Raw genomic sequence first — 10,676 nt, forward strand, 5'->3', positions numbered from 1 at the left:
GACAACAAGAGGAAAATGATGCTTTTTATCAGGCTTTGAATTAAATGAGGGACAACAGAACATATCTGCAACAGGCTTCCATTTTTGTTTAATCCATAAAGACCCAAAGGTCCATCATCAACCAAAAGCATCTACTGATCTAAAATGTTTTATACCTGTTGATCCACTAATCCTGTCAACACATTGAAATAATTCAGATAAAATACAGTTTCTCACCTTTTCATGGTCATCAGATATGACCCATTTGGACATTCAGAGGCTCCGTAGTTACCATGGAAACACCATCATCTTCTACAACATTGATTCACCAGTAAAACCCATTAAGTTTGATAAGTGACAGTGAATAGAGACACTTCATTTATAATCAGTTAATGATAGATTTGCTGAAAAAAAAAAAAAAAAAATCACTTTTTCTTCAGTTTTCTCTGTTTTTGATACAACAACCCTCAACTTTAATCTGAGCTTTTATGAACATTTACGTGATCAGTGAATTAAATATAGGAAAATACATGACTTTCACTGGAAAAATGTAAAATTCAGAGGATAATATTACAATGAAAAGTGATAAATCACTTAAGAATGGTTAAATATAGAGAAAAATGTATTTGAGAACTGCCACAATAGCAGCTCTACTGCATATCACATTTTTTCTTAATTTTACTTCCTTATATTAACACACTGCTACATTTACTGAAATTAATATCTTCTACCATTGACTCATACATAATCTGCGATCATGTAACATTCTTCAGTGTAACCCTCTGTAATACATCATTTGTCTAAGGTGTGTTTAAATATTCCTTATCCCACCGCACCTACTAGACTCACAGTCTAAGTTGTCACGGCCCTAGCAGGATGTCAACACAGGGATGAACAAACGATACAGTACTAATGACTGAAATTTTCATGAAATGACCAGGGGAATTGCACACCACCCTATCCTTATGTATTGATATTACAATACATTAAGAATAAACACTGTGTTTATTGATGCGATGTATCCATTTCATCATGACTTTCAGCCTGAATTGTGTTAATAGCTGTTGTCAGATTGAATGTATCAGCGTAACATCCTACACACTCGATCTCACATTGTGCTGTGAGGAAACCTGAGAATGTCAAGTGGCCTGACATTTATCTGCCCTCACTGTCCTCTCATCTCTAAGTGTTTCACATTCAGGTAAATGCTGGCTTTGCTCTCAGGATGCACAGCTGCCACATGGTGGGTTATTTATAGTCAGGTGACGCAGATGTCTCGCATCGGCACCTGGCAGGACCCTCGGCTGAGGAAGTCTCTGTCCAGCTGCCCGACAACCAGGGATGTTGTTGCCACGGTAACAGGATTATGTTGACATCACTGCATTTGATGTGATCTTCCATAAAGGCAAAATTCACGCTCCGCTCACGACCCGAGTGACACCTGAGATGCTTTTGAGACTCTGTCATCCGTGGAGACCGTGTCGTAAACAACAGTCAAGAAATGTGTGAACCAAAGGCACATACACACATGTTATGGGAGAATCTTACAATCTGTGTGTGTGTTTTATTACCGCATCACTAAAACCCCACACAGGTCAATCATGAAATGAACTTTACTCTCTTGTAAACATTTTACAAGTGCACTAAAATACTGTGTTGAAGGTATAATTGGTGAGGGATTTTGTAAATCATGACATGTTTGGGTCATTTTAAAAGCACCATGTTGAGGAAAAGAGGAAATCACGGGAGCTTTAGCCTGTATTGTGCAAAAGCAAATAACACACTGTCAGGATCTTAGAGCCTTCTCAGCGCTGAAACAGTAATGTCTGCTATTGTGCGTAACGTCTACCATTATTCAAGGTCGTTCATTAAAGGATATTTAATGCATTTAAACACATAATAGACGCTATGCAGGACAGGATGAGGTATAAAGACAGTGATGGTGTGACCACAGGCCACACTGATGCAGATCTACAAGTCAAGGTTTGAAAATTCACCACAGTTAAATGATCCGGGGGCCATCAACTACATGTAACAGAAGCTAAAAGACCTCTACTATACAACACAGACTCTGTTTATCACATTTAATGTTTCAGATACATCAGTCCACAAAGTTTGTACATAAAAACCATGTTTAATCCTAGCAGAGGAATGCCCTCATTCCTGTACCAAAACAAATACAAAAACACTCAGCACCACAGATAAGGAGTGGAAAGAAGTGGCACTGAGGTATTTAAAAACCTAAATGGAAAACTGAGAGGGTATCGCAGGTTATCACAGCCTTTTCATAAACGCCTTCACAATCATGAACAAATTAAATGAATGACTGTACGTGTGGTTGACGGCTTCAATTTTCCATGAGTTTAATACATAAACAAGTGAGAGTTAAGAACTCCACTTTAAACAAAGCCATCTATTAAAAATGATAAGGACCTATAAAAAAGTATGATTAGCAAGCAACATTTTGCAGTTTTAATAGCCTGCTATCATAGTTTAAATAGTCATTGCTGACAAGCAGCTTCTGTATTTTTTATGTGGTCTATCTGACATATCAAGCTCTATATGAGCAATGGGGAAACTCTTCTAAATCATAAAGATAAAATGATGTGCAGCTGTAGCGCCCACATTGCACATGTGTTTTGTGTCATAAGTGGATTTAACACCTAGACAAATTTCTGTGGTGTCTGAAATGAATTTTTCTCTACATTTAACCTTTGCTAAGTGATTTATCACCATTTCTAATAATACTCTCCTCTGCATTTTTCAGTGAAAATTAGGCATTTCCTAATTTAGTTTATATATCATATAGGTGTTCATAAATATTCAAAACAAAGTCAAAGGTTATTATATCAAAAAACAGAAAAGTGAAGCAGAAAAGGATTTTCAACAAAATATATCATTACCTGAACACAAAAACAAGTGTCTACCACCCCTGCCACTGGTCAAACTCCATGTGTTTTATTGGTGAATCATTGTTGCAGAAGGTGTTTCCCTGTTCACTACAGAGCATCTGGACATCTGGATGGGTCAGAGGTGTTGCCAGTGAAAAGCTGAGAAACTGCATTTTACCTGAATTATTTGTATGTACTGATAGTATCAGTGATTCAAAAGATATTAAACATTTTAGATTGGTAGATTTTGGTTGCCAGTGACTGTTTAGGTCTTAAAATTAACCAAGCTTGAAATGGAAAATTGATTGATTTAGATAATCGTGATTGGACGCTTTACTACGGAGCAGCTGGTGAACTTCACTCTTCCAAAACCCTTTCTTCTGCTGTTGGGAGGAACAGAAGGTCATGGCAAAATACTGCAGACACAGTACGTCTGTATGAGCATGAAACAGGGCGTGGCTGAAGAAACATCCTGCATGTTCTGCAAACATTCCCTGGGCAAATAAAGACATACATCACAGGTGATATGAAGACGCTGTGTTTACACAGTTGTATACTGATCATTGTGATCATTTTTTAAAATAGATACCTGATTTCAGTTTGACGCAGAGGATTCAGTTCATATTTCCTGTAATTGTGCAGGTGAAATAAGATCATAAGATGTTTAGATCATAGGTTTGGTTGGAGGAAAACCCTGTCAGGGTGCAGGGTGCTGTATGAGTGGAGCTGGAGGAGGAGGCTGTCAAATACGTCACATGAAGGGTGTTCCCTGAAGACAGGGCGTCCATAATCAATAACCAAACAGAGCAGCCAATCACAGAGCTCATAGCAGGAGCCTTTAAACCCTCTGGACCTTATGAATCAGTTCTTTGCAGAGTGACCGAAGTGACCAGCTGATCCCGCTCTCATCTCCACACTTGTGACTCCTCGAACTTTTTATTTTTTATTTAAAGTTCTTATTATCTACTCGCTTCACCTCGACATTTCTAGGTGCAGCTTTGTGCGGACTATCCCAGTGGAAGCAGCAGACAGACGGGCTGATCTGGGGGTGGGAGGACGCGCTCTTTCACATTTGCTGCTTTCTGTTCTTGGGGGGTTCAAACTTACCATCGCCATGTCTTGCGGTGATGCGTCGGACCAGAGCCGGCGGTTCTGTGTGTTGTCTTGGGATCAGGTGCAGAGACTGGACTCGATCCTGGGAGAGGCGATCCCCATCCACGGACGAGGGAACTTCCCCACTCTGTCCGTGCAGCCCCGGCAGATCGTTCAGGTACAAACACTGCCTTTTCAGATTTTCTTTTCTTTCTTTCTTTTTTTTTTTTTTTTTTTAATTTTTTTTATTTTTTACAACACACATTTATAGAAAAAGGCTTTTTCACATATATACATTTTATTCATTATTATCTGTTTCTTAAAAAGTTATTTATGTGCATTTTAATGATATTCTATATCAAGTTTAACGGCCACAGCTGAGTGGGTTTAATGTGACACCTGTGAATAAAATGGTCACCCCCTAAAGCCCCTTAGGACCCCTTTGAGAACTACCAGACCACCCAGGATAAAAGATATGTACTTTCTTTAGTCTTTATTTATATTTCTATGATCAGATTACATTTTTTCCAACTCTTATTAATTCATACTCATGATCCTCTTAGATATTTTCAGCTACAGTCCATAGGTTAACATACATTATTTAGATTTATTCAATAAATAAAGACAGGAACAGATAAACCTTTCCCTTTGGTGCCTCTATACTTTTGCCTGTGAATTGGATGATGATGGAACTATAAAATGGTCACACAAACAGTTTCCACTGTCAATATCGTGTCAGGTAATCCATTTAGATTCCCTTTTCCATTTCATTAACACTTTGACATATTCAAGATGAGCTCAACAAACACGTGAAACCCAGAGCTCATGCTTGTGGTTATGGAAAGATGAATGCTCCATTGAGTGTGCAGGAGACTTAAATGCAGGTTTGAGCCCCAAATGTCGGGACTCTGTGTTTTCCTGGATTTCTGGAAACCCCATATAATTTTATTGTGCTAAAATCTCCCATCTACCTCTCTGATGCATTTGCTGAGCACTGATCAAGAGTAGATCTCCAGTCCTGACATGCAGAACGAGGCCATATGCAGCAACTTTGATGTATATTCAGAAGGTTTTGATGATGAAAAAAAGTGCCTCTAGCATCTCCTTCAGTGCCGTGAAGATCGACAGTTGAAGAAGTTACAGAGCTGTAAATGTAGATCTAAGATAACAACAACCTCTGGCCTTAACTGTCCTTTTGACTTAAGGATCCAGTTCTTACACTTTTATAATTGTTTAAATACACGCTTGGTTTTAATATTTAACTGAGAGCAGAGCTGTGTTTTTGGCAGGATTTGATGTGAAGCCAGCTGAGCATATTTGTGGTATCAGAGGTGAGGAGCGCTTACCTACTCATCTGTATCTGAGCATGTATGACTGTGAGCACAGGGCAAAGGGAGGAATGGTATTAAGTGACGTCCTAAGTCTGCAAACTGGATGGATGACAGAGAATTTTTATTATTGACCCGCTATTTTATCATCATTTATTATTGGACATTGAACCCAGTCATCCCATCTTTATGGACGTCCTCACCACAGAGCTGTTACCAACAATTACTATTAGATTTGAGCTGATTTGCATTTCTCGTCTCAAAAAACTTGACATGCCTCTATATGTTTGTTTGTCTGTTGCCTGACCCAGTATGTATAAATAGAGCCGGCTTGTTATCTGATCACCATGGGAGAGAGAGTTAACAGGCACTAATCTGACAGGTCAGTGCCAGCAGGGATTTAGGATGGGAGTGCATCAACTACTTTGTACTCCTGTTTAGATCGTCTGCAGTTATTATTCAGTTGAATGATTTGGGAAATAAGAGTGAGGTTGACATGTGTAAAGTGTCTGTCAGACATGCATTTTTTTTGTGACAGTCATGCTACATGCTTTGCTTTCAACTCCGCCTGCTGCCGATAAATACACTGAGTTAATATGATAAAAGGCTCGCCAGATAAAACAAGGAAACTCATTGTTGATGTGTCATAACATCTAGATCTGATTTCCAATGTGTTCTGATCGCCTCCAAATGTTTTCAAGAAAAATATGTTTTTAATGGCAGAAATAACCAAGTGGATGTCCATTTTCCCTAGAGCGAGCGAGCTGAATGTATCATTGATGTTTCAGTTGAGGACATGGACATGTTTCCTCTTTGTTCTTGGCAGCAGTGATGTTTGCATGCCCTGTCCAGCTGTAGATCATCCTCTTCAAATGTGGCTGCACTGAGGCGAGACACCTAGGTTTAAACGTCTTTCAGGTCACTGGGACAGAGGAAGGCCAATGCTGCTGACCCTTAATGACCCCAGGTTGTGACTTTTAGCCTAAAGCAACAGGCAGACAGACACTGCTGCTTAAGCATACCACTGTCTGCACTCTCCTGTTGGCAGAGTAGGAATATCAATCCTATTACTCTTTCAGTGACATGACATGGCAACCTAGTGGGAGATGGAGCTGGAGCACAGCAGACACTGCTCTTTGTTGTGGCTCTTTAAGTTTCATTCAGACTGAGGTTGATGGAGATGAATTGGACTTTTGCAAGCGGCGGTATTGATCTGGCCCTCACAAACTATTGATTTCCGCTACAATCATGATGAGCTTTTCTGGATATATTTCTGTTTGTATTTCTTCTGTCATTTGAGAAAACACAGTTGATATAGAGGTTTTAGATTTTTGCACTTTGAACTATTGAGACGAGTGTGTATTTGTTGGTTTATTTGATTAATGACATGCTTTATCTGTGTCTTATCTGTGTTCAGGTGGTGCGGGCCCGACTGGAGGAGAGGGGTGTGTGTGTTAAGGATGTGAGGTTGAATGGATCAGCTGCTAGCCATGTGCTCCACCAGGACACCGGACTGGGCTACAAGGACCTCGACCTGATCTTTGGCGTGTCGCTGAGAGACGACCAGGCCTTTCGTCTAGTGAAGGATGTCGTGCTGGACTGTCTGTTAGACTTCCTGCCAGCAGGGGTCTCTAAGGAGCGCATAACAGCGTTGACCCTCAAGGAGGCCTATGTACAGAAACTGGTGAAAGTCTGTAATGACACAGACCGCTGGAGCCTCATCTCGCTGTCCAACAACACGGGCAAGAATGTGGAGCTAAAATTTGTGGACTCCTTACGGCGACAGTTTGAATTTAGTGTGGACTCGTTCCAGATTTGCCTTGATTCTCTGCTCTTATTCGACCGCTGCTCGGAGACGCCCATGTCTGAGAGCTTTCACCCCACTGTGATTGGGGAGAGTGTTTATGGGGACTTCAAGGAGGCCATGGACCACCTGTGTCAGAGGACCATAGCTACACGTAGCCCGGAAGAAATCAGAGGGGGTGGCTTACTGAAGTATTGCCACCTGCTGGTGCGGGGGTTCAGGCCCTCTTCAGAGGCGGACATGAAGCAGATGCAGCGCTACATGTGCTCTCGCTTCTTCATTGACTTCCCTGATATTGGTGAGCAGCAGCGGAAACTGGAGGCTTATCTCCAAAACCACTTTGCCGGAATGGAGCACAAACGGTACGAGTGCCTGATGACTCTACATCAGGTGGTAAACGAAAGCACCGTGTGTCTGATGGGCCACGAGCGGCGCCAGACACTCAGCCTCATCTCTATGTTGGCGCTGAAGGTGCTGGCTGAACAAAACGCCATCCCCACTGTCACAAACGTCACATGTTACTACCAGCCAGCTCCATATGTACAGGACATCAACTTCAGTAATTATTATATAGCACATGTGCAGCCGCCGCCGGTGTCACCGTGCAGTAATTCATATCAGACGTGGCTGCCCTGCAGCTGAACTGGCTGTGCAAAAGGGCAAAAATGGATGTGTCTCCATTGCTCTTCAGCGTTCAAAGGAAGTGGACTGAAAACACACAAAAAAAGAAACCCGTTTGCCAAATGTGACTTGAGGAAAACAATCCTGTACTGCTGTACATCTGATTGAGCCGACGCATTAATTTTACTCACTTAATTTTCTCTTGCATCTGTAAGATTGCTGGTCATTTCTGAGATGTAGCAATGATATGTTATTTAAGTATTAAAAAGAAGTCTTTATGAAGCTTTATATATATGACAGAAGTACATTTTTGAGGAAACAAACTTTGAAGCTGGTGTTATTTTCACACGCTGGCTTTATTTTTTTAAATTACATACTGGACCAAAGATGTATTTGTTGTTCAAAAAAGGGAATGTTGTTAAGATTCCAAGTGCCTAAAATGAACCATGAAATGTTCCAAAAACATCTGTAAAGTGAGAACTGTTCATTCAGGGTTTTCTAGATTACTCTGTCTCACTTTTCAGGAACAGAAGCATTCATTTTTGTGAGATTAAAAAAACAAAAATCACAGTTTTTGTATTGTGGTTATTTTATTTCTAAGCTTGGCCTGTAATGACTGGTGATATTTAAATCTTCATTTCTGATGGATCTGTGCCTGCAGTGAGCCTAAACTGGTCATTATCTAAAATGTTCCCACACAGTCAAGTTCTGCCCTAAACACTATATTTTCATTGAACTTGGGATAAAAGCTGATAAAATGACTACAGGCTTTTTAGTGATGGGCAGAAGGGTGGATGGGAGTTTGTTTGCTTTATTCTATATACAGTGACTACATAAAGTGATGACAACAAGGGGGCTCATTTCCAGGACCCAGGCCCATTGAAATGCATATACTGTCGACTGGAGTGAGTTGCATTTGTTAAACCGGTGCTGAGGATCCATTACAATCTGAGGACATGAACCATAAGGAGGCTTTTCTAAGGCACAATGGCTTCTCTCTCCTCTGTGATACTAAAGCTTTTAACAAAGGCTGGCCTGTTCTTCCACCCATGTTACCACTGGAAACCCAGTGCTGTTTGCTTGACTGATAGCCCACTATATCAATGTCATTTTATCTGAGGCTGAATCAAAAATCTTCACAGGCATTTGTAGCATGATAAACTCGATTAAATACAAAGACGGTGGGTTTATATTAGATTATCAACAGAGCTTTAAATCTTCACAAGCCTCGTTCATCCCCTTTGGCAGAACATCCACATGAAAACATGAACCAACATATGACTTTTATAGTCACACCCACACATTGCTGTTGGTTTAAAAAGGTTTAAAGTTGTTAAACAAGCACAAAAACATAGACTTTATCTTTGCAGAAATGGCATATAATCAGAGTAATTGGTCTTGGTCAGAAAATAGGTTGATTATTGGAGGAAACACGTACTATCAATACTTTTACCTTGTTCTTCTTTTCAAAATATAGTAAAATTAACATCTGCAGACATTTGGAGACCCATTCATATCCATGTAAAATGCAAATAGCACTTCTAAACTGTTCTACTTACAGTATAAATGCAACTTTAGAAGAAATGCTGTAATTTATAGAAGAAAATAAACCTAATAAATAAAATAAATTCTCCCTTTCAGACACCCAGTAAGCCATCTTCTTCATGAATATTACTTGACATGGGAGTATCAGTCAGTCTGGCTATACTAAACTAAAAATTGTATGGATTAGTTGAGCACAGTTGCAGCTCACTGGAGGCTCATGCACAAGTATCAGTTCTCTTCATTTTCTTGGCATCATTTTAGTTCTTAGAGCGGAGAAGCAGCCATTATTAAAGGTGTTTTTACATATGATGAAATTTTGCAAAGTACTTAATAACATCATACTCACTAATATGTTGTTTCAATTTACTTGTCTTCACTGTGACACGCTGTTTTAGCAGATAGCTTAATAGTAGTGATATCTCTTATTTATTGACCTTTTAGATGGTTATCCATACATTGCTATAGCTATTTTCACCTGCTATATAAAATCTATAAAGTCCTTTGCTCACACAAAGACAAAAAATGGCTGGAGAAAATGCAAATGCTTTTACTTGAAGGGTTATTTTAGGCACGATTAAGTGGTTAACATAATGGAAACAATTTTTTAGCTGGTTTGAGGCCTATTCTGACTTTTAATCTATGATTCCAGCATCTATCATGATTGCTGGCTCTGCTTGCTTTGGCACAATGTCCATAAGTTTTGTGTGCAGCCACTAAGTTGTTCCTTTTATGCTGGGTGTGTTTTTCTATGACTGTTTACCAGAAGGTACAAAGAAACCAAACCAGGGTGTCTTTTCATAACCCCACCTGACGTTTACAGATATGGTCAGTTGAAACAAAATGTCTTCATAGTAATTCTGTCTATATTAATCTTTATAATTAGTGCAAAGATAATGTAGGATGGTTTTACTTTGACTCTCTGTAGGCTGCAGAACTGGTGTATGTGAACTCGCCTCTATGACTCAACATACTAAATACAGAGAGTATGATAGATTTAACAAGTAGCTGATTTGGCACAACTGATTTAAATGCTGTTTTATCTACTGCCTTTGCTATAGGACAAACATAGGTGCTTTATTCCAGTGGTAGAACATCTGAAGCATTCAGGCTTTAGTGTGAAGAGTATGTGTGTGGGCTGAGGTTCTTGTGTGAACGTCTGAATGCAGGGTGATGACAGGACAGAAATGCTTTAATGACAGAGATTTCACAAATTCTTGCCACAACACAAATCAAACTCACCCTGGTGTGGTATCTGTGCTATTACCTCTCCTGAAGAAGGGTTTATTCACCCAAGGGAGACATTATAATGTCCCACTTACCCATTATCCATTGGGAGTTTCTCACTTGGTGCCTCTGTTTATTGCAGTTTTTCCTCTTTCTGTGTTGAATCCTCTGAAGCAAGACTGTCTCTTTTAA

The 10,676-nt window shown here is 39.8% G+C and overlaps 1 protein-coding gene across 1 annotated transcript; it reads left to right on the plus strand.

The window, feature by feature from the left end:
* Nucleotides 1-3,727: 3,727 nt before the first annotated feature.
* Nucleotides 3,728-8,285, plus strand: tent5ba (terminal nucleotidyltransferase 5ba). Its single transcript, XM_030158050.1, has 2 exons — nt 3,728-4,140; nt 6,708-8,285. Exons 1-2 carry the CDS (start codon nt 3,985-3,987, stop codon nt 7,734-7,736), a joined length of 1,185 nt encoding a protein of 394 aa, XP_030013910.1. The 5' UTR covers nt 3,728-3,984; the 3' UTR covers nt 7,737-8,285.
* The last annotated feature ends 2,391 nt before the right edge of the window (nt 8,286-10,676 follow it).

The sequence above is a fragment of the Sphaeramia orbicularis genome, chromosome 16, assembly GCF_902148855.1.
Source record: "Sphaeramia orbicularis chromosome 16, fSphaOr1.1, whole genome shotgun sequence".
Classification (NCBI taxonomy): Eukaryota; Metazoa; Chordata; class Actinopteri; order Kurtiformes; family Apogonidae; genus Sphaeramia; species Sphaeramia orbicularis.